We start from the raw sequence: 25,031 nt of genomic DNA, 5'->3' as shown, positions 1-25,031 counted from the left end.
TTTTATGAGGAAAAATATATTTGACTTTTTTTTATAATTTTAATGTTCTTATTCTTAGTTTTAATTCTTTTATTTCAATCCATAAAAAGGTTGTTACATATATGTATATAGCTTAAGGATGAAGTGAAAAAAAACCTCGATTACTAAATCCTCTAGCATTTTCATTCTTTTATCCCTAACTTTTTTTTCTTGGAAAACCTTCGTTCTCAAATTCCCAAGAACGTTTTGTTCTTTTATCTTCAAAGCTGTTTCAAAAATCTTCATTCTTAAATCTCCAAATCACTTAATCAAGCTGCACACGTCTAACCATTTATAAGAGCATGGAATCAAAACTTCATCTCATGTTCCGATATGTTTAATATATAGTTTCACATTGTTTGGAACTTGAGATTAAAAACAATTTATATATTTTAAAGATAAAATGATAACTCTAAAAATGAGTAAGAGAACTCCAATAGTAATTCTTCAAATGAAGAGGATACCTTACTCTCAATAACACCACATTCTTTTCTCCTCGTGGGTGTTTAACTATTATTATTCGTTGTTGATGTTATATGCAATATTATTGTTAACATTTGCTTAATGATGTGGCGTGGTTATTATGCTATGAAGAAAACTATACGTAAATCTTGCCCTTAATTTGGCCTCCTTGACTCAAATCTTGACAATGATTTTATATGTCTATCGTTAAACTACCTCTTCTAATTCATGTGCTACCTTCTGGAAAATTTCTCCTTAATTAATGCAAGACCATGATCAATCTCTTGATAATTGATCTATTGAGTATATTTAATAATGGATATTTCAAAGTCTTGAAATTATATCTCTCTTGAAGAGTATGAAGTTCAACATTGAAATTTGAAGATTGTATTTTCAAGGTATCTTGAAAATCCAACAAACATTAATTATTCATTATCTCTTTGTGAAAAAATATTTCTCTCCTCTATACAAAGGGAGCTTGTGAGTAAGAGAAAAACAAACAAGAGAGAAGAAAAGCAACATAAAGAATAAATATTCGCTGTAGTGTAAGATTAGAAATCCCAGTGAAATACTAGATAAACATTGTATTTCATTATTGTTGAGTGAGATTAAGTATTATCCTCATTTTAAAATGAGAGAAATAAATGTTGTAATCATACTTTCATAGTAGAAGAGTTCCTATAAATTTTTATTTTTATAAGCAAAGGGAGGTTGATAGCTGCATGCACACCATAGCAAGGAAATAAACTCAGCTTCTTACTTTAGGTTCCAAGAGTTACTCCCAAACTTTGTTCAATTCATGAATCATGACCACAGAAACATCGAATCTTGTGTTGTTAGATGATATAACTATGGACAGCAGCATTGTTTTTCACCAATGATTGTTTACTCATACTACCTAGTGAGCTAGCTGCGTTGACTTTGGAAGGTAGCTGAAAACTTGCATTAATAAATGAATGGATTTTATGACTAATACTGAAAGAGCTTGTCTTGTGGACTAAGTTTTGCAGTGGACTTAATTAGGGATTATGGGTATGCTATTTGCATCATGGAATATCGTTGAACCTAATTATTTAACCAAAATATTATTAATTAAACGCATATATGCCCGGAAAAAAATACATAGAAAACTATCCTTATTGATTATAAATTCAAAATAGAAAACAGATTGACAAGTAATGGTAGTTTCAACATTCCAACAGCTTCCAAACTAAAGTGTAAATTTTGATGGGTAGTGATAAATTGACAGTACATAATTTTTACACATTACAACTCTCAATACTATTATTTTAATATTTTTTAATATTATTTAATTATAAATTTATTCTTTATTATATATATTTATATATAAATCTATCACATCAAAATTGCATACAACTCAAAGGATCAAAATTGCATACAACTCAAAGGATCAAAATTGCATACAACTCAAAGGATCGTCAAAATATCATTTCTCAATTTTGATATCTACAAGGGTTTCTAAGATGTTTTGCAGCATATCTGATGTGATCACAGAAGTAATCTGCGAAAAGTGATACTTTGGACTTTGCCAGCACCATGGTTTAAATAACAATTGATTATCCAAATAAATGCTACACTTATATTCTGTATCAAAACGCAGGAAAGAGTTGTTTGGAAGTGAAGTTTTTGATGAACGAACTTTACTAAACAAGTATGAACTAAGTCTCAAAATTGATTTACAAATAAAAAATACAAAATTGGAAGTGGCTATTCAGGAACAATGACCTTTTTACACAAGATGCTCTGTATATAAGCGTATTATCTTGGCCTCTCGGGTGGCATATCTGAGTACTTGCTTACTCTTTTGCCTTTGAAGCTAACAATGCAAGTCGCATAATGAAACTGAATGTTAACTTACCAAACACCAAAAGTAGTAAGAATGAAGATGTATTACTTATCAGATGAAAAATTAAAGTAGAACAAAGAAAGAATGTGAAGAGAGCATATAAACGGATATTACAACTTCACAGCAGCTATTGCTTCTGGTTTAAAATCAACCCGCAGACCCAATACACGCCTAACCTCTGCTGGAGTTAATCTCCAGGTCATAGGTCCAGAATTCTCACCCCAGAAATCTAGAATCTCAGAAACCTTTTCTAAATTTAGAATTGTTGCCATTTGAGTAAGACGTGCAAACTTGTCTCTGACAGTTCTCTGTGTCATGACACTGAAATGACTTACCAAAGCTCTAGCATCTCGGTCAAGCTGAAGACCGCCTAGCTGACTAAATCTTTTCTGCATCATAATAACTTCTAGCCTTTTCACAATGAAGTCAATAATCAAATGAACAAAGGTGTCATAATTGTTAGCAGTCATTAGTGGCTGCAGCCATGCCACATTTGTCTCAACAGCATGGAGAAGTCTCTGAACCCATGGGTCATTCACCTCATTATCTGCATACTCAACCTCTGAAAGCTCATAGCTAATTGTTCCAACGCTGTCTAGTACTGGTCTTATTCGAGGTGTAATGGTTGACACAAGTTGTTCTATGCCAGCAGTCAACGCTTGCTTGAAAGCATTGCTGCAATCTACCAACTCAGTCAAACAAGATTTTACCTTTTCTCGATCAGCTGGTGCAGGAAACACCTGCATGAAGTTATTCAGTCCGTTAATTTTGCAACTTTAAGATAGGCAAAGCAAACAGACATAAAATAAAGAATGACCTATACATTATAAACCCACAAAGGAAAAATTGACATTGCGCTATATAATCTTAGCAGGTAGTTAAGTCTGTCATCAGGATGGACTAATGGAATATAACAGTTTTCTGAAATGTGATGACAGTACTATGCAGAGAGGAGCAGCAGAATTGGAATATAAGAAAGATGATGGTCATATCTGGGAGGTAGAAAGCAAAACAAGTCATTTTCAGCCAAAAAAATGAGAAGGTGAGGCGAATATACTGAATTATGTAGGGGATCCAGCATAAAGGAATTAAATGATTAAGCATCCGCCGAAGATAGACAATTCTGATTTTAGATAAAACTCTAAATCATGTTACAACAATTCATAACTACATCCTGCACAAATTAAACGACACAAACTGCATAAACACATTTTGTGAATAATCCCTAACCTAGGAATCTAAAATAACCTTATAATGGGACACCAGGCACACAATGCATAAGGCAAGGGTGTGCCAACTGTACTTACTGCTAAAATTAACATAGGAATTCAAAATTTAATGAATTTCATTAGTGATATATATTTTAAGGTAATAAAAATATACGTCACTCACCTCACCACATTGTTCTTCAATTTCATGTTTTAGCTTCAGAACATACTCACTGCTAACATCCATATTATTCAAAGCTGTTGCAATTTCTGTCCCTGTCTTTTGCACACCAACGCCACCAAAGAACAACTTTGCCCCAAGGTTTGGCTCTCTTATCTTTTGCTGCAAGGCTTCATGGTATTCATTACCGAGCAAACTGCTGGCACCACTCAAAACAGCTACAACAGAACTGATATTCGAAGTGGATATTGCCCTCCGCAGGCAACTCTGCAATACATAAAACACATCATCCACCATAGAAGTGGTAAGGCTGTCAGGCACATATTCATCAATCCTTATTGCTTTCCTGACATTCTCCAACATGAAAAATCCCTCCAAAATGACATAAAAGCCGGTTAAATCTTGTGCGACCTTGCTGAAACTGCCACTCCGGAAAGCCTTGGTGGCACGAGGAAGCAACTCAGGGTCAACAGAAGTAAGCCCTTTGATCTTTGAAATCGTGAATTCAGTGTAATCCTCACCAAGCTGCATAAGGGAGAGAATCTCCTCCAAATATAACTCAACCTCTCGTGGGTCAGGACCCTCAGGACCTCCTCCAACAGAAAGCATATTGGTGTTGTGTGCATTTATCTCAGAGGACAACTTAGCCAACTTCCTATACTCCATATACTTCTTCAAAATCACAGAACCACGAGAATCACACTCCTCCTGAAGCTCACAGATGGCATACACAATACCATCCTCCCCACAAAGACCACTCAAGATCTCACTATTCTCCTCAATCGCCAACACAATGTCCTTAAACAAATTGGTCAAACAACCAACAAAATTGACATTCCGCTGATCCATTGTCTCCACCAGCTGCTCAAACTCCATTCTTGACCTCATTGTAATCACCTTCTTCAAGTACCCAACATAGACCTGCAATCCTTCCTCCTCCACGCCTAGTGGGGTGAAGAGGCGAATGAACCTAAGCAATGATTGATCCAGGTTCAGCATCGTGGAACAAGTTTTTTCCTTACCATAATATGAAGTTCAATTTATGACCTCAATGCAAAAAAATATATACACATTATCTATCATCCAATAAAAAAAATCATTGTATGAATGATAGTAACAAATGTGAAAGTGAACAAACTAATTGTAAAAGTAATGATAGGAACCTCTAATATTTCCAATAAATAAAGATTCTCTCATCATAAAATGCAAACTCTAGTGACTTTAAATAAACTTTACAAGTGCAACGTAACCTACACTGAGAAAAACTAGGAATAACAAACCTAACAAACTAGAATAATTCAAATAACTATCAAGATTTTTAGAAATTGGCTTATTGAAAGTAAACAAACTCCACCACTTTCTGACTTGAAAGATCACGTAGATAATGATATCTGACACCAATATGTTTAGTTCTCCAATACATGACAAGATTTTTCGAGAGCTTGATTGATCCGTTTGTGTTCCACAGAAGACTAACTCCACCACTTTCTGACTTGAAAGATCACGTAGATAATGATATCTGACACCATTATATTTAGTTCACCAATACATCACAAGATTTTTAGAGAGCTTGATTGATGAACTGTTGTCACAAAAACAATATCAATACACTCACAATTTTTAACTCCAATATGTTCAAGAACCCCCTTCACCCAAACACAGTGGAAAGCACATAAGGTTGCTGCCACATATTCAGCCTCTGTTGAAGATAATGTGACTATGGCTTGTTTCTGTGAAGTCCAACAAACTGCTGCCTCGCTGAGCAGAAAGACATACCCTGAAGTACTCTTCCTACCCACATCTCTTGCACAATCACTGTCGCTATATGCCAAAAGTTTTGAAACTGTCCTTCTATAAAACAAGCCAAAAACCAGTGTACCTTTAAATACCTCAATGCCAAAATCCAGAACCTCTCTTGCATATTTCTTTTGGCATACGTTAATTCCATTTGCATTGTGACTTACTTCAACTCCAAGGAAGAACCTCATTTTATAAGGTCCATCATCTCAAATTCTTTCTTTACAGACTTCTTAAACCTTGCACACAATTCTTCATCATTACTAGTATATATAAAGTCACCAACATACAAATTTACCATGATTGGTCTTTCTTCTTTTCTCTTGATTAATGGGGTATTGTCATGCATGACTGATCTTTGTCAATCCTTCTCTCTGGAAATAACTGGATTCTATTAAACCATGTTCTTGGTGCTTGCTTTAATCCATACAAGGCTTTGTTGAGCTTATTACCTTGTCTTCACCATGTTTGATGAAGCCCTCAAGTTGATCTACATATACTTCTTTCAATTCCCATTTAAGAAGGCACTTTTCACATCTAGTTGGTAAACATTCCATATCTTTTGGCTGCCACAGCCAACACAATCCGAATTGTGTCCCATCAAGCTACCAAAGCATACACTTCACTGTAGTCTACCCTTCAGTTTGTGTGTACCCTCTTGCAACAAGTTAGGCCTTGTATTTGTCAACCTTGCCCTCCTCGTTAAATTTGGTTTTGCAAATCCATTTCACTTCAATTTTCTTGGCATGTGTTGGCAAAGTCACTAATTCCCATGTCTTGTTTTTCTCGATGGCATTTATCTCAAGTTTCATTGCTTCTATCCATTTTTCATCATTCACAAATTTATTATAATTTGAGGGATCACCATTTGACATAAACAAAACCATACCTACCTCCTGTTAATTAGAGAAACCCTCTCCACTTTCATAGTCCAACAGCCAACTAAGTGGTCTTCTATCTCTTCTTGGTTGTTACTTAGGCTCTAGTGTGTGCTCAAAGTTGCAAGCATTGCTCACACTTTTGCTTCTATAGTTGATTCTTTGTCAGAATCCCCCATGTCATCACCCGCAATCAAGAGTATTTTGTTTTGTTTCTTTTGAGTTTAGGGTTTAGGGTTCCAATGCCATTTTCTTTCTTTCTTCAAATATAGCATCCCTATTGACTGAGATTTTCTTCAACACTAGATCATACAAGAGGTAAGCCTTGGATTTGTCACTCACTCCAAGTAAGATACATTTGAAACTTCTATCGTCCAATTTAGTTCTCTTCTTTTTAGGTATATGGACGTGGGCAATGCAACAAAAAACCCTAAGTAGTTAACTATGGGTTTCAATCCGTTTCATCTTTCTTCTGGCACCATCTCCTTTACTACTTTGGTAAGGCTTCTATTGATCACATGGTTTCTCCACTTCGTAGCTTCTACCCATAAGGTCTTCAACATCTCTTTCTTGGTGAGTAAGCAACACACTATATTATATTCGTAATCGTTCAATTTCTTTGTTGGACTACTCCATTTTATAGTGTGAACACAATTGTTAACTACCTTTTGATGCCATGCTCTATGCAGAACTGATTGAACTTGATTGAGGTGAATTCTTGGCGAGTAAGCAACACACTATATTCATAATCGTTCAATTTCTTCGTTCGACTACTCCATTTTATAGTGTGAACACAATTGTTAACTACCTTTTGATGCCATGTTCTATGCAGAAATGATTGAACTTGATTGAGGTGAATTCTTGACGAGTAAGCAACACACTATATTCATAATCGTTCAATTTCTTTGTTCAACTACTCCATTTTATAGTGTGAACACAATTGTTAACTACCTTTTGATGCCATGCTCTATGCAGAACTGATTGAACTTGATTAAGGTGAATTCTCTTCCCCTTTCTGTTTGTAAACAACATATTGCTTTCTGAGCTTCTTTCTGAACCAGATTCTTGAAGCATTTGAATATTTCAAATGTTTCACCTTTTTTTGTTTGCATGAAAATAAATCCAAGTTTTGGGAGAGTAGTTATCTACAAGCACTAGCAAATATCTCTTACCACCATTAGAGATTGGAGAGATCGGTCCAAACAGGTCGCCATGCACCGATTCAAGTTTTTCCGATGCACTCCAATGACTTTTCTTTGGTATTTTGTCTCGATGTTGCTTACCAATATTACACACCTTGCAAACCCCATCAACTTTCTTGAATTTTGGTAGCCCTTTCACCATACATTTCTTCTGCATGACAGCAATGAACTTATGATTTACATGCCCATACCTTCTATGCCATAAGTCCTCTATGTTCTCCTCCTCAACCTTTAAGCATCTCCTCGGAAGTGATTTCACTATAGCATGAATCAAAAACATTTGATCCACGACCATCTTGTTGTTTACAATTTTACCTCTATGAGATGATAAATTTTGAATGTCCCTCCTTTTATTATAATGACCATGAAGTTTACCTAGGCTTAGAAAATTGTTGATCAAGTCTGGCACAAATTAAACATCACTCACAATTTGAGTTAATCCTTCCACTTCAAACTTGACACCTCCTTTCCCTGCAATGACATTATCAAGTTGTTTCAAAATCTAACTTATGTAACTTTCGTCTAGTTCAATGAACCACCTTTTATCTCCTGTCATATGATTTGAACAACCACAATCGATATCCCTTTGTCCTTAGTACCCTGAACTTCAGCATGTGTCATTAGCAGCAACTCCTTCCTCATTAGACTTAGCATAGTTTGCTTCCTTTTGTAGACGTGGACATTCAAGTTGGTAGGGTCCTTGCTTTTTACACTGATAGCATATAATAGCATTTATGCTTGCAAATGTTTTGGCTCTTCCTTGCCCCCTCACGTAGCTGCTACCTCCTCTTTGAGAGTTATGTCTTCCTCTCCCATGTCCGTAATGTGTGCCATGTTCAACTTGCAGAACTTGTTCTTCACTCCTTTTCTCTCTTACTAAGTAGTGAAATCTGTAACTCATCCGCAGTTAAGAGATCAATGTCTGTAGATTCTTCAATTGAGCAGCATACAACAAAGTTGAAGTTGTCTGTCAGATATCTAAGCATATATAAGTATCTTCCTTACGATTTTCACATAGTTCATATCTGCCCCGTAATTCCTTATGCCATTTGTTGTTTCCATCACTCTTCCAAAATAATCATTCACTGATTCTCCCGGCTTCATTTCTAAGGTTTTAAATATCCGTCGAAACCTTTGCAGCTGTGCACATTTCACTCTAGCATTCCCTTGATACTTGACTTTCATAGATTCCCATATTTGTTTAACCGTTTCTTTCTGTGAAATGGTCTTGATGATGTATTTATCAATGGCCTTAAATAGACAGTTCTTTGATTTCAGGTCTTTGAGCTTTGCTTCATCCAATGCCTTCTGCTGTGCTACACTGAAGGTTCATTCTCCTTTCGTTTGTTGATTCCAGATTCAATAACACTCCAGTACTCTCTCATTGAAGTAGATTCTCCATGAGTAAAATCCAGTGATCATAGTCTCGACCAAATTTGGGGATACATGGTGTGGTAAAATTGCTTGATTCTGCCATTTCACTTTCTTGACTCACTCTAGTGTTTTTTCCTCTCAAACACTCTTGTTTAACTCACTCTAGTGTTTTCCCTCTCAAACACGTGTAGTTTACTCACTTTATGAAGCCTGTGGTGGAGCTCTGATACCAAATGTAAAAGTACCGATCGGAACTTCTAATATTTCTGATAAATAAAGATGCTCTCATATCATAAAATGCAAATTTAAATAAGCTTTACTTGAAAAACTACGAATAACAACCCTAGCAAACTAAAATAATGCAAAATACTTATCCTGCTCTAAAAACCATCTTATTAAACGTAAACAAACTTACTGGCCTATATTTCAGCAAAGAATATTTTCTAATAAAGATGTAACCAAATATAACAATTTGCAACTGGATGGCAGAGTTCCAGCGAAAAAAAAATATGCATACACTGTTTACTCTTATCTGTAGTATATATGTATATGTATATGCATTACTCTCATAATTTAAGATATAGGAAAAAAAGAGATCCATGATTGAACCTGAGAATGGCGGGGTGATCGCGCTGATCCACTGCGGCAGAGAGCTTCTTCCTTACGATTCCCTCCAATTGCTTCTTCGCTGCTAACAAGCGATCCCTCTGAAGCTGATCGGAGCCGGAATCCTTGTATTGCGCGTCGATCTGGAGGAAGGTCTGGACGTAGCGCGCGGCGGACTCGTAGTCCTCTGCCTCGAGTGCACGGTGGACGCCTTCGAGGGAGTTGGCGCGCTCCACGATGGCGTCGATGCGGAGGAGCGTGTTGCGGACGCGCGACTGCGCCAGGTCAAGCTCGCGGACCTTGCGGCTGACCTGGTCAGCGAGGTCGGAGGTGGAGGCGACGTTGGAGAGCATGTAATCGGCGTCGGAGTTGACAATGTCGAGGACGTCGGAGGAGCGCTGGAGCTGGAGGAGGTGACGGTCGAGGTCAGTGCGCTGCGAGAGAAGCTCGTCGAGTTCTACGTCAACGGCTCTCTGGTGAGCGATGCACTCGTGGAGGAGGCGCGTCATGGCGCCGACGTCGGTGAGGGTACGCACGTATTCGACGGCCTCCGCCGTGCCGAAATGAATTGAGTTGGCGAGGGTTTCTTCGTCCGCTACATTATTCCCGTTGGCCTCAGGCGTATTCATCTTTCTCACACCATCAATTGCAACAACCCAGTTCTCAGATCAGATACCAAATAACATATTTTCGCACCATCTTTTAATAAAATAATTACTTAACAACTTTTTTTTATTAAAACGCATATAAATTTTGATTAATATAAATTATAGTTTGAATTTATAATATTTAAAAATTACATATACATAATATAAGTTTATGATAAAATAAAAAACAAAACACTCTTAAAATAAATATTAATATGACACGACACGAACATTAATACGATATAGTATGGACATTAATACGATAGAGACTGATACGACACACGGATACAGAAATACGTATAATCTTTAGAATGTAAGACTCAGGACACGAATCTATATATTATATAATTATAAATTATATAAATTAATAAAAAAAATTTATGTGCACAAATATGTTTCAGATTTTTTTTATAATAGAAAGATGTTTTTATAACTAGTTCAAAATGTTTTGTTTCTTGTTGTTATAATTATAATAAAAATTTATACAAAAAGTTCGAGTATTTATAAAATTAATGTATTTTTTTAAAAAAAAGTGTGTTATACCTGTGTTAGAATTGTCATAAATCTAACAAATATTTGTTGAATTAGACACTTCATTAATGCGTGTCCTATAAGTATCAGTGTTTGATACGTGTGACCGACACCATCACGTCATTTAAGAGAAGTGTTTGAATCTCTTAACTTATTATATATAAAAAGTTGTTCCCTAAATTTTATTTTATTTTAAAAAAATTATATAAATGACATAATCACAACAACACTTATGTTTGGTTAGTACTGAAAAGTAAATTGTTATTTTCAAATGTAAGTGTAACTTTGTTTTCATCCAACAAAATATTAGTAAAAATAAACATGAGATCTAACAATATTTAGCCTAAAAATAAAGTGTTAATGTTTTTTCATCATTTATTAGGAAAACAATAAAGAGGTTCTAACAAAACTCTTTACACAAAAATTTAATCCCAATCTTAAAAAAATTCATAATTTAAACAAGATAGAAAACTTTATTAAAAATATATGTGGCAAATTAATGAAAAATAATTAACATTATAAACTATTATTAATAACTTAAATCGGCTTACGTCATGTTTTAATTGCATCTTTGTTGTCATAATAAGGTGAGGAGGTTATATTCTTTTATGAAATTGTGAAAAGATAGTTTCATAAGAATACAATGATAATATTTCCAAGCTTATTTAGATGACACTTCACATAAAGTTTCGAATTAAAGAGATTATGCAAATAATATTAATTTATGACAATCAAATACCTCACATATTGCTCCTAATATGCTTTTTTTAATTATTTATTATGTTGTGGAATTCCAACAAAGTTCAATGGGAAAATAAAATACATTTAACTCATAAACACTACATACAACACCAACAAAAATAAATGATTAAAAAAAGGAAATCAAGCACACAAATTATTTATTCTTTTAACAATACTATTTTAATAATTTATTACTATAATTGAAGAAAAAAAACACTATTAAATTATAAGTAACACATATATTTGGGTGTCCCATTCGATTATGTTTGTAAAACACTTCAAAATACCTATTATTTATGTTGTATATTCTACATTTCACCAACTTTCAACTTGATTTTCTTAATTCTCATCCACTAAACTTTATCACCAAATCACTGCAAATCAATGTGCCAAGCATAAGCACATATCCACGCTTTGGTGCATTTTATTAAGAAGTGAACTTTCCGATAGTGAATGATAAGGTCAAACAAACTAATAAACTCTAAATAACTCTGATATCATATTAACAAATAGATTTTAAGCTTAACTCAATCTTATAAAACTAACTTAAAAGATAAGGTTTGCATCCACTTATATACTATGAAATGTTCTTATTTCTAGTTTCACATGGAATCTCCAACATAATTAAATATGCTTTTCAACTTGAAGGAAACTATTCAAAATCATATTAAATATTTTGTATTGAGAATGTAGCAGTTTATAGTTCAGTAAATAGGGTATATATGCAAGTTATATCTGATTTAGAGGGTCAAAATCTCTAATTAAGTGTTATATATGGTAATAAGCCTTTCATTGTATCATTCAAACACGGTTTCAGCAAATATGACCTCTATTCAAATATAAGAAGGCTTGTTATGTAAGTTACAAACTCGATCTTGCATCAGAAGCATCCCTAATATGGAGCCTAAACACAAAGACTACCTATTCAAGACATTTAAGCAAATTGGTTTAGATCTACACCAGGGAATTTACATTATCTACACACTACTATACAAAAGAAGACACCAAGAATTCACTAGTTTGCTACATTTCAATTATGGGGAAACCTTGTTTTGGGAAGATACCAAGCTATATGTCGGATAACAGGTCAACTTCAGAAGAGATGAAATCTTCAACTTCCAGATCCAGCTGCACAAAGCAGTTCAACAAAGGAAACAGACATGTGAAATAAAACAAAATCAAAACATGAAACATTTGACATTTGACATTTGCATGTTACCAACCTTTGCTTGACTATATGCTAGCTTCATTCTTCTATATTCTTCTTGTGCTTTCTTAGATCGGAACATGGCCTGCACACGTACGACAGACCTCTCGACACGTTCTTCGGCTTGTTTCAGGCCGGTCCTAAAGAAATCCTCCTCTGCACCCTCTTCCTGCTTCCCATCCTCAGCAGAATTAACCTGGAGACCACGGAAGCCTTTTCTCTTTAACCGCCATCGCAGAATTGCTTTCTCTAGCACCCCAACAGACCATATGATTTTTTTATATTGCCTCCGGACTTGAAACCCCCTGAAAGCAGCCTGCAATTTAAACATATGCCATTAATCTTTTCCAGGGTATAAATTGTATTATCTACTCAAGCTGTTGGTCCTGATTAAACTTTAGATACAAACTCTCACACATTATAGATGCATAGATAAATTATCCCCCAAGCAATAACCAAACAATTAAGATACATTTTCAAGTGTCACTGTTGTTGTCTACCACTGCACTGCCAATGATCTCTCCCAAGGCTATCATTAGATGGTAATGTTAGTCCAATTCCAGATTCAGAAATCACATGGTATTGAACTACACCAATATATTTCAGACAACTATGATTCAAGGGTAACCTTTCTAACAAAATCACATAGTATTGCTCACTTCTTATAAAATGGTAAAATTTATTTAAATTCAACTAAAAAAATATTGAAATATGTTGCCAATAAAGGTGCTTGGATGATTATGAATGTCCCAAATAACTTGTGGAACAGGACATGTGTTTACTAAAGAGAATGAACGATAATAGACAAGAAGAGTAGCTCTTACTTGAATTTTAATAGCCTGACGCCGCATGTTCAGAAATTCTCTACGGTGTTTCCGTGTAAGGAATCTATGCTGAATTCGAACAGCAGCTGCATTTGATCTCCTTGTCTCATACTTGCGAAAGGCGTGTTGAATCCTCATTGCTGCTACTATATGACGTGCTTGATCCTCTGGACTGCTAAATTCAACTGCCTTGTATTTTAAATTTAGAGAATGCTCCCTATATGCAGCTTGAATGCGTGCTGCGGCCCCAGCAGCCACTCGATAAGCTGCCAATGTATCCTTTAAGTACATCTGGTCCTCAGTGAGGTCTTCAGTATTTACTGGATCAGTTAAAGCAGTTTCTAGTGTGCCACTGAGATTTCCAGCCAAGCTCATGTCATTGAACTGCTCAACCAGAGACTTTTCGGAAAGGTAAGCAGCTAAGCCATCAAAGCCGTTCATAAAAGCAAGATCAGCAGCAGTACATCCACCAGGATTTTGCGGAGTAGGATCTGTGACCACGTTTGGCCTTGCCCCAGCAGACAGCAGAGTTGCAACCATTTTCTCCCTGCAGAAACAAAATTTAAATTTTAAATCAAATAAACAATGAAAAGTTTGTTCACACTCATAACTTGATTAAAAGGAGGAAAAAAAACGCACAAGAAAGTATTATTATATGGAAACTGAAAATATCATTTGGTGTCTAATCTCATGAAAAGATCATAGAGATTATATTATGTTGTACAATGAAACGAAATGGAAAATAACTTGGACATGAAGTCGAGTCAAAATGATTTTAAGGTCAATGTGGTTGCAGCTAGGCTAATTGTTCAGATAAGTAAGGTATCCATGTATCATACATTCCATAATAAGCTGCCCAATGAAGAGCTGTCCATCCAAATTTGTCACGGAAATCTAGCGACAAGCCTGACCAAGAAAATAAGGTGATTGCCCAATCATATCCAAGTACTGCACACAAATGAATTACACCTTGCCCTTGAGCATCATATTCAGTACTCTTGCAGCCTACAATAATTCGTTCTAAAAGCCATTCCTTTAATTTGTTTTTCAATGCAATTTCAAACAAGCTATCTTTTACTTGTGAAAATGGAGTTGTTTTGTCATCAATTGACTTCAACAAGTATTGCCAGCTTTTGGAGATAAATGATGTTTTGAAGGAAAATCTTCTAGCCTCTTTTACTGCATTTGGTGATACTACGCTAGAGAAAATATCAAGGGTCTTGTCTGTAGAAAAGAGCAAATGCGCAAGCCTCATCTGAAGTCGAAATTCATTCCAGTTGTATTTCTCTTCCATTGCAGCAGTTGGATCGTGCAAAATGGGAGTACGATACTCAAAATTAACAACATGGCTAATAGGCTTGTGGCCATCAAAGCTCAAATAGATATTGACCAATCCAGGGGAGTGTGGTGGTACCCAGCATCGGTAAACCCCAACCTGAACAATTTCTACAGGAAAACTTACATCACCACAGACACACACTAGGTTGAGCTTTGCAAGGTGTTGATAGTTACTATGAAAATATCCAGTTACCAGGACCTGCAAGAAGTATAGAGACATGAAATGTTAAATTATAATTGCAAAAATATAAAATAAAAAATGGTAGCCAGAGTGCTAATGGTGCCTGCTGAAAATGAAAGCTTGTGCTGCTTATTTAAGTTCTAGGTTTCATATTAAAACTTTGAAATTCGACAGCCATACTAAGACTGAACAAAAATGCAGACAAATAAACTAAGAAACTATATATTACATTTGGTGCCAAAGGATGCAATTATAACAGAAAATAATTACTAGCAATAAGACATGTGAGAAGAAGCAAAAGGAAACCTTTGTTTTTTCAGTGGAAGATGCCCACGCAGGGGACACCTCTGTGAGATTAAATACTTGATCAGGCAGAGAAGATAGCTGATTATCTGCCACCAGTGATGAATATGGTTCATGAACAGAAGAAATCGATGTTTCAAGAGCTGACTCGTCCATGGAACACGGTTTATCTGATATGATGTTGTTCATCCACATTCCAAAGCTGTCCTGACTTTGCAAGCCTTCATTGACCAAAGTGCCCAAGGTATCAACGCCACAGGGAGATGTAGGACTATTTTTAAGCAGATTAATAGTTTCAGAGAAACCGTAAGGAACACCGTTGCTCCCAGAAACTGAGTGAGTTATATTACCTAAAGAAGGAACTTCTGCTGAAGGAGTACTGGATGCCTGGTAACAAAAAGCCTAATATAGGTTACAACAGCAGCTATCACAATTTCTAGAAAATAGACAGAAAGAAGGAGCAGAAGAACACAAGAACATATTGAGACAATTTTATCTATATAAACAACAACCCTATATGTTTTTACCATCAATTTAAGTGATATATAAAATATATTATATCGTACATATATAAGTGCGAAAGATATATCATACACCAATGTACCCCAAGGTTTTCTTTATTTTCCTCTATTTCAAGGAATATCTTACCCTTCCCATAGTTGTGTTTTACTTCATTTATCTTCTATTAACAAATTTTTAAAGCATCCAAGCACTTGACAAACTCACCCTCACTAGCTACTAACGGAAGGTCCCATACTCCTCGATGTGGGACTTTGCACCTCATAATACCGAAGTCCTTATCATAGCATTGCCCCAAAGAGTCAACCTGTTGATGACTTTCACTCTGATACTTTACATGATGATACTTCAATCAACTTGTTGGTTAGAACCCACCACCAGTCAAAACTTTTGGTTGGTAGCCCTTTCCTAGACACGGACAACTAGCTCTAATACTAAGTTAACATGTACTCAAACACTTGGGAAACCCACATTCAAAAAGCTAGTTATTAAGAGGGGAGACTCAAACACTTAAATGCTTCACCGAAAATTCATATTACTAAATGTGGGATTTAGGCGCTGCATAATGCCCAATCTCTATCATTTTTCTATTCAAGAAAATTCGACGAACCAATGATCCGATAAAACCTTCCATAAAGCATTATGAAGAAGCTCAACACAGCTTAAAAAAGAACATAGCTGAAATAAAGGCATTACTATCTTACATTGCCAAAGTTTCCACTCAGTAAACTTTGATTTTGGTTATTTGAACGTGGAACATTGCCTGCCAAAAGTAAATTTAACATATAATTAACAACGTTGTTTCACAACAAGCAACTGATTCTGTTAAAGCACAAATAATTACCTCCACTAGATGTAGTAGAAGTGTTGGCATTTGAAACCACTAGGTCATCCCATTCAAGTGTATTAATCTCATGAAGCTTCTGTTCATAACTTCTGACTGTTAAATTGACATTAAGCTCTGTTTATCTCCAAAAAAAGATAGAAGGGATGAGGATATATACCTAGTCAAGGAAAGAAAGCAGCAGTATGTATATGACAGCAACAGTAATAATACATATGGGATCATTAGATCATAACCAATAAAAGGACTGATTTATGGTTTCCTTTGGAAAGATGGCCATAAAACTAAAGTGGTTGGAGTGGAAGGAATAAAAAATTTCAATGTATGAAGACATGCACTCATTCTCTTTATCTTTTTATTATCCTGCTTCTTTTTTTCTAACCAACACTTAGCATTTGAATATAAGATCCCAATATCACAAAGAAATGTAGTAAGTCATTCATATTGACAGCTTCAAGAATATAACTTGTAAGAATGTGGACATCTAAAAGTTATTTCTCACCAGGACTGTAATCACTTTTCGTCCCAGAATCTAAGTCTTCTGATGGAATCCAAGATGCAGCTGGATCAGAGACAGAACTTGAATTTGAATTTGAATTTACAGGTGTAACAGGAGAACTTTGCAATTGTATCTGTGTCATAAACCACCACCAAACAAAGGTTAGAAACCAAATTATTCAGTAACTAGTTCAAATGCAAAAGCATAAACGGCACATCTCCAACAGTGGAAGGGAAAGGCTCCTCTAAATTCAGTAAGGGTGTATGCACCTTTGATTTAATTTGAATTAGAGTATTATTTTACTAAAATTTTAGGGTGGATGCACCAGTTGCTCACTCTAGACACAAACTCTTTAGAGGAGCTTTTTCTTAGCTTAAGAAGCCTTTAAATATATGCATTGGCAAACAACACCGTGAATTTCCAACCAGACCATTTTATCCCCCCTCCCCTTCCCAAATAAAAACAAAAAACAAAAAAAGAATGAAGTAGTTCGAGAGAATAAATGAAATTTCAAACCAGAAAAATTTAAAAACATAGTGTCAGACACTATTCTTATAAACAATTTTTGGCATCCAGACATACTCAAATGATCAGGTCCACATAATGTGAGCTCTAATACCAACAAAACAGAGACAAAGAACAATTTTTTGACAGAAAAGTTTGCTTAGGAGAGAGTTGCCCAGCCCTATCATATATATAGAAACATTGCTCGAAGAGGTTTCTCAAAACTAGGGATCAAATATTACAAGATCTACAAGATATTCGGCCTAATTATGTAATATGTATTACGTAATATAAGGCAATGATTGCATATAAATCAATCAACTATTCTAACACATTTTCAGCCTCTATATCATAAAATTTCAATAATTTTATCACAATTTCAACAATACAATCTTATCATAATCTCATTTAGATATGAAGTTAATTTTGTAGAGGAATAAGGAAGAACGAGAACGACAAACACAACCTCTTTTGTTTCACGATAATGAACGAGGACTATGTGCTCCAAACTCCTGAAAACAAAACCATACCAATCGTAACTCACATTACCATTTGCAAACTTCTTTTCTTTCTATTTTCAATAAAAATGAAAGAAATACACAACCCCTGTTACTAACTCAGTCACAAATACAAACATACATGATATATTAGAATTGGGAACCTAAAGTCAAGCAAAACATACTTATCAAGCAACCAATAACATCTACGAACGAAGGTTGGGTTGTCTAGGCCATGTGCATAGTATACATGGATCCTTTCTTCATTGCCAACCTGATTGAATAGGACAAAAAATGATAAAGGAATGAAAAAAATTAGACACATGAATAATTAGTGATTGAATTGAACATTAGAATTACATATAACAAAATACTGTAGAAAAAGAAGTTGATAAAAGAAAAAGTATGGTGTAATATGATGACAAGAGTAAAGAGAAAACATAGTTTATTCCTCATGTCACTGAGCGAGAACGATGAAAATAAATTAATTACTTTTTCAATCTCTCTATTTAAGTACAAAGTTCAATTTCACATCTCTATTTTAAAAATGTTCAGTTTGGTCCCTCAATTTTTAAACTTCATGCAATGCATTCCTCTTCATCAAGCCAAAACTGATGGTATTAGAATTTAAAACTAATGGCAGTAACTGCCACTATTATTTTAATTGGTAAAACATTAAAAAATATTATAAGTTTACAACTGTAGATGTGCAAAGCATAGAGAATATGAGATGTAAATCTAGCAGTATCCAATTAGTTAATTAATAATCCTAAATCTAACAGAAATGATGTCTAAATCCACATAATGTCAAAAACTCCCAAATGCCACGATATTTTATTCCCTTCAAATACCATACTAAAAGAAAAAGGAAGTATAATATACTGATGATAATTTATCCCCCTCTATACTTAAGAGATAACTACCACGGGGCCATATACCATTAGGTGTAGTTCGCTAGGGGTTTGTTTTAGAAATCTAGTAAATAAGCTAGCTAAAAGCTGATAAGAAGGCTTACTAAATTAAGTATTAGGTTAAACTGGCCATTGAACTAGCTAATAAGTATAAAATGACAGTTAATTACTGGGCCATAACTTGAACTTTGGTAATTTTAAAATAATTGTCACTTTCCAAATTTTAATTTATTTCACATTATTTGTCATCCTAAAAGAAGAAGAAACACTGATCAACTGATGCCACTGGCCACTCTAAAAAAACAAAACTTCAGTTAAACTACTTCCAGAGTCCAATTAAATGGGATCAAGGAAGGCACAACAAAACATTGCTATATTGAAAAAGACCAATTTTGCTATGGTAGGAGAAAGCATTAAATGATCAAATTCAACACAGGAGAAACCATTAAAAAGGCCTGGATACATGTTCAGTAAGCTTTATTTAATGGCGTAGCTGTTAACACCAAACTTCAAATAAACACCCAGGAAATGAAATCCTCACTTTTAAGTGTTCGTGAGCTTCTTTAACAGTTTTCCCATCACTTTTCTTTTTCCAATTGTGACCATCTTTTCTGAAGTTTCTAAGCATCTTGCGGTCAAATAGTACAATAGTACCACCTGTTTTACAAACAAAAATATAATCTAGCATTAGCACTGATGATTCGAATCCTGTTGGGCATCATATAATTCTCAATACTGAAAATACTAGTTAGATGCAAAAATATTACTCTAGTTAAAATTTCATTTGATAGATCTATGAAGGAAGAATGCCAAAAATTATTCATGGAGGTTTTACACATTGCTTTATGTTCATAACATACACACTTGAACAATGCATAAATTTGCGTATAAAGCCTTTTCTTCTTTTGCCTATCTTACCTTTTGTTGAGATGTGCTTCAACATGAATTGAAAGATCTACATGTTTACAAATTTATAGCATAGTGTACAAAACATGAAATGCTCAGGAGCAAGAAAATCAAGACGCTACATGAAAAATAAAAAATAGAAGTTGAAAGAGACAAGAACAATAATGATGAGAAGCAATCTATATGACAATACATATCTAATTTACAAACATCAAGTTGCTGTTAATAGTAGCATATGATTACTTTCGGGTAAATGCACTGGCTTGGCATTAATCTTGAAATATTTGTGATTACTGAGCATGGCATGAATCTCATTTGGACGAAGCCATCTGCTTTTTGCTTCCTCCATAGTATTAGTAACTTCCAGATCTGGGCCACGTATAAGAAATTACTTTAGAAAAACAAATCAAGAAACATGACTTGTATGCTTTGATCATTTACCACACAATTGGTATGGTAGTAGTGGTAGTGATAATATTTGCAGTGGGAAGCAAACAGAAAAGAAATACATAGAAAATACAATTTTGTAAGATTCCTACAAACCCCATCTTTAAAAGTACAAGTTTCTATACCATATTTAACCAAAAGTTTAAAGCCATGATTTCACATCTAGAGGTTTTAACTTTGTACTTTCTTTAATCAGTTAGGATCCTAACAAAAGCTAATATTGATATTTATGTTTGACATCTCAGCTGGCTTACTGACTCTTGGGACCAATCCTTGTAAAGTCATGAACCTTCTCGCTATATATGTTGCAACATTTTGTTTGAGCATGTAAAATTCCAAATTAATATATTCTGCAGTCACCAAGGTTATCAATGGAAGATGGAGGAATGCAAAAATTCTGCATATAAACAGGCCATTGTGTCATATGTATGGTGCGCCCATACCAGACCTCCCTTCCCAAATTTCCTATGGCAGAGGGTCAAAAATTATAGTGATATGGCAGCACTATAATGGTTATATAACAACATTGCCAGTCACAACTGTCTATCTAATAAGACACTAACAAGTAACAATTCCTAAATCTTATAAATATTAGCATTAACAGGAAACAATTTTACTCATAATCATAGCAAACACAATACATAGAATTTATTTTTAATAATATTTTAAAGAAGTTCAATTTAGTTTAAGTCAGTGCTCAGCACAGTATTTCAAACATATGGTAAAAGATCGTTGCACTATTTAAGCACAGTTCCAATAAATTACTTCATATCAACGTACAGGAAGAATATAAGAAGGTAAAATGAATTGAGTTTATCTCATAAGTCAAAGTCAACTTATGCACCTTAGTTTTTGGCGAAATCTTTTATAAAAATGAAGTCCATAAATTAATTTTAACTTCTGGGAGAAATTCAATTCATGTTACCCGCTTATCTTCTTTTCTAGCGGCACTTATAGAAAATTGTATCTAAACGAAAAGCATTTTCTACTATAAGGAAACACAAAAAACAGGGGAGTTGTCGTGGTACCATTTTTTTTTTAACTTCAGTACCAATACCCATAAATTAAGTTCTCAAGGAATGATTTCTTGTCAGTTCTCCCAAAAGTATTTGAACTTCATCAAATTTAAACAGCAGCCAGTACTAGATCAATTAACAAAATCTCATATTACTTGTTTTCCCCAGAAACACCAAGAGAAGTTCAAACTTGATGAAGAAGAAACACTCTTACAACCAAACCAGCAGTACTCTGTTTCTTAACTTCAAGGTTGCATTGAAAATCACACTCTAGCATCTTTAGGAGACAAAAACTGTTGGAAAATATGTTTATATTTGTAATTTAAAATTTAAAATATTTTGTTGGAGATCCTAAATTGACTAGGAATAAAGTCAGATTATAATATATAAGTGAGGACTATTCTCATCTTATAAGTTGAGTTTGTGAGGTTGAATTGGACATAAACCTACTTATTAAAATGGTACCAGAGTCCATCAGAGTTTATCTTAGTCAAGTTTTTTGGGAATATTATGTCACTGTTATCGAGCTCCTGGTAGATTTAGGCAGTGCTTTTGGGATCTTATTCTCATAAATAGTGTTCAGCTCTTTGAGAAAAAGAGAGCAAAACACAAAATATAAGTTCCAGTTTACTTATATATAAATACTCTGCCATTACAATAAAATATATTTTTTATCTAGTGTCACACTTCAACCCAGACTATCCTAAACTTTTTTTCATCTATTATATCTAATATACATGATGCCTATTATACACATTTTCTGTCTTTTAATTCTGATGGTATTTACTATTTGTTTTATTACTCTAATTTATATGTTAAATTTTTCTATCCAACAATATCAAGAAAAAATAAGTTCTTAAGATTTTTTATGAAGTGAACTTTAAGCATAACTCAACCTTACAAAATCGACTTATAAGGTGAGATTTCCAACTCGTGTGTGGAACTATATATTTATAGATGATCCGATAACGACCCAATAGCTAGTGGTACGATAGGCCCAACAAACTCTCACTATGATAGACTCTAAATGACTCTGATACCATCTTAAAAAATTGAACTTTGAGTCTAATTCAACTTACAAAATCGACTTGTAAAATAAGATTTACACTCACTTATATACTAAACCGACCTTATCTCTAGACTATGTGGGATCTCCAACAAAATTCTCTTTCTTTGAGTAATATGCCTCTGTTTCTAAAACATGATTGCATGGAACATGCAATTCTTGCCTCTACGCCTCTGGCAATATTTCAATTGCAATGTCTTTCTTTGTGCAACTCTTGCATTATTCATAGTGTCTATGAGTAAGTAATCATCTATAAGAAACTACATTCATAAGTGCCCTTGGATGGCTTTATATTGTTTTCAATAGTTCTATTGGCTGACCTTATTTTTTCTGCCACTTTAACCACCATAAAAATGGAAGACAATGGATCAAAGGCAAATAAGAAGAGGCACTATAAGTGTAAGAGACATGTTATTGAAGACACATTCACACACCCAAAAGTGATTGAGAGTTTATTTATGGTGAACAACAAAGTAATAAGATATAAGTATTATTGTATGAGACACATTAGAACTTGTGCTGATAAAATAGTTCGATGACTGATGATATATTTTGATAATGAACATTTGAAAAATTTTAACAAATACTTTTTATGAGATAGAACAAAGTTTACATGCAATTTATCTATATATGTATAATTCGTGACATCATATATCATATTAAATTGACTACAAGTATGCTTTAAGGATAAAAGTTAGCCAAGTATTTCATATGAATTTGAGAGTTAACAAGCTTGCTTCTTAGTTGTGTTTTACAAGTAAAATTCTTGAAGAATAAAACAAAGGCACCTCAAGACATAAGTCCTTTGGAATTTTTGACATCTGAGGGTGTTATTTCTCTTGACTCCGTCAGCTCAAAGTTTTTTGCGAATCCGATGATAACAGAACTAACAGGTCAAAATTCCACACAAAACTCAACCCCCCCAGTAAATAAATAAAACCATGACACAAATAAACATAAAAAAAAGTTGGGAATTCTCAAAGAAAACTGAAACTTAATGAAAGTGTAGGTTCAACCAAACATGAGCACAATCCAACTAGAGAGGTAAGAGAAGAAGAATGCAAGTACCCTGCAAGGTATGAAACCCATGTATCTCTGAACTCACAAGCTGCCCCGTTAAGTCGTGTGCCATCACAACAAGACAAACCAAGGGCGAATTTTGGCCCCCAATACCTCCTTCTTTCACCACAAAACCAACAGTTGCATCACCGACAACCTTAGCAAGCAGTCAGCAAACACATGATTAGACAAAAGAGCAGAGTACACGCAGATAAATAATATATAGAGAAGCATGAGTTCTGAACAGAAAACGAAAATGGTCAAAGTCAAATGGGCAGAGAGAGAAGGAAGAAAAGGTGAGAACTTTTACCCGATTGCGCAAACGGGTATGCTGGAATCGGAAGAGAGAGAAACGCTGCTCGGAGCTTAACAATAATCACACTGGTTCCTCTGTTCCTTTTTCTTCACTTTCTATTTTTCTTTTTAATTTTCGAATTATTTTATTTTTCTAACGATAATATTCCATCTTCTAAAGGTCAATCTTTGCCTCGGATATGATTAATTGATTTTAAAAAGAAAGCAAAGGAAAAAAAGTGCAGAAAGGAAAGAAAAAGAAAACAAAAGTGAGATGGTTTTGAATTATTTAATTAAAAATGAAAAAAAAAATGTCTAATTATGTGAAAAGTGAAAGAAAAAAATATGAATTGATATAAATATTTTAAATAAATCGTAAAATCTTATTTAAATTAGAGTATTTTGATTTTGTTTATAAAAAATGCATTATCTTCCTCACTCTTTTCCCCGAAATTTAGAGAATGATAATGAGATTTAGTATAATTGGTCGAAAATAATTTGATCTGATTTTTTCTTAAAAAACATAAATTTTTCTTTTTCTATTATTTTTTGAAAAATGTGTAACAATTTGATCGCATTTTTCAACATATTGTTGACTAAAACTCTTAAGTTGTTGACTACAACTTTTATCCTCAAATCAAAAGAAATGGGCTTATTGTTTTCAATCAACCAATTTGTTCCAATTCGAATCATGTTTTTTAAATTAAAAATAAAAAATAGTTAAAAATTTATTTATTTTATCATATTATTTGAAAGATATAAATGTATAAATATGCAAAGTTAATTATTTACCTAGTTAATTAAATTTTAAAAATATTTATATAATAACATGTGATATAAATAAATAGAAAATAATAAAATTATAAAAAATGACGGAATTTGTCAAGAATTTCATTTTTTTTGGTCAAAACGACTAAATTAACCCATTTTATCTCCTTTACTCTTTAATTTCACAATTTTTTGTATTGCACACTAAATAAACAATTACTTAAAATATAATTTCCAAAATAAATATTAAAAATAATAGAAGTAGAGAAACTAGTAATATATAATTGAATAATAATAACAATGGAAAAGACTCTCCAAATTTATATATAATAATAA

The 25,031-nt window shown here is 34.0% G+C and overlaps 2 protein-coding genes across 3 annotated transcripts; both read right to left on the bottom strand.

Moving 5' to 3' along the window:
* Positions 1-2,372: 2,372 nt before the first annotated feature.
* Positions 2,373-10,295, bottom strand: LOC137820789 (conserved oligomeric Golgi complex subunit 4-like). The gene is made up of 3 exons (XM_068625034.1): positions 9,597-10,295; positions 3,740-4,706; positions 2,373-3,087 (listed from the first exon to the last, which is right to left on the bottom strand). Exons 1-3 carry the CDS (start codon positions 10,220-10,222, stop codon positions 2,458-2,460), a joined length of 2,223 nt encoding a protein of 740 aa, XP_068481135.1. The 5' UTR covers positions 10,223-10,295; the 3' UTR covers positions 2,373-2,457.
* A 2,028-nt stretch (positions 10,296-12,323) lies between these two features.
* On the bottom strand, positions 12,324-24,154 carry LOC137820251 (calmodulin-binding transcription activator 5). Of its 2 annotated transcripts, XM_068624222.1 has the most exons (15): positions 23,944-24,154; positions 23,643-23,790; positions 20,289-20,414; positions 19,681-19,796; positions 18,414-18,502; positions 18,198-18,243; positions 17,231-17,360; positions 16,729-16,845; positions 16,589-16,647; positions 15,716-15,752; positions 15,369-15,586; positions 14,383-15,080; positions 13,544-14,090; positions 12,736-13,035; positions 12,324-12,640 (listed from the first exon to the last, which is right to left on the bottom strand). In XM_068624222.1, exons 2-15 carry the CDS (start codon positions 23,704-23,706, stop codon positions 12,581-12,583), a joined length of 2,607 nt encoding a protein of 868 aa, XP_068480323.1. In that variant the 5' UTR covers positions 23,707-23,790; positions 23,944-24,154; the 3' UTR covers positions 12,324-12,580. The 2 variants fall into 2 exon arrangements, with proteins under 2 accessions (XP_068480323.1, XP_068480322.1); XM_068624221.1 differs by having other exon boundaries at positions 15,369-15,752.
* Between the last annotated feature and the right edge of the window lie 877 nt (positions 24,155-25,031).

The sequence above is a fragment of the Phaseolus vulgaris genome, chromosome 9 (genome assembly GCF_000499845.2).
Source record: "Phaseolus vulgaris cultivar G19833 chromosome 9, P. vulgaris v2.0, whole genome shotgun sequence".
In the NCBI taxonomy this organism is placed as follows: domain Eukaryota; kingdom Viridiplantae; phylum Streptophyta; class Magnoliopsida; order Fabales; family Fabaceae; genus Phaseolus; species Phaseolus vulgaris.
The sequence above is the reverse complement of the archived record's forward strand: the minus strand, read 5'-3'. Positions and strand labels throughout refer to the sequence as shown.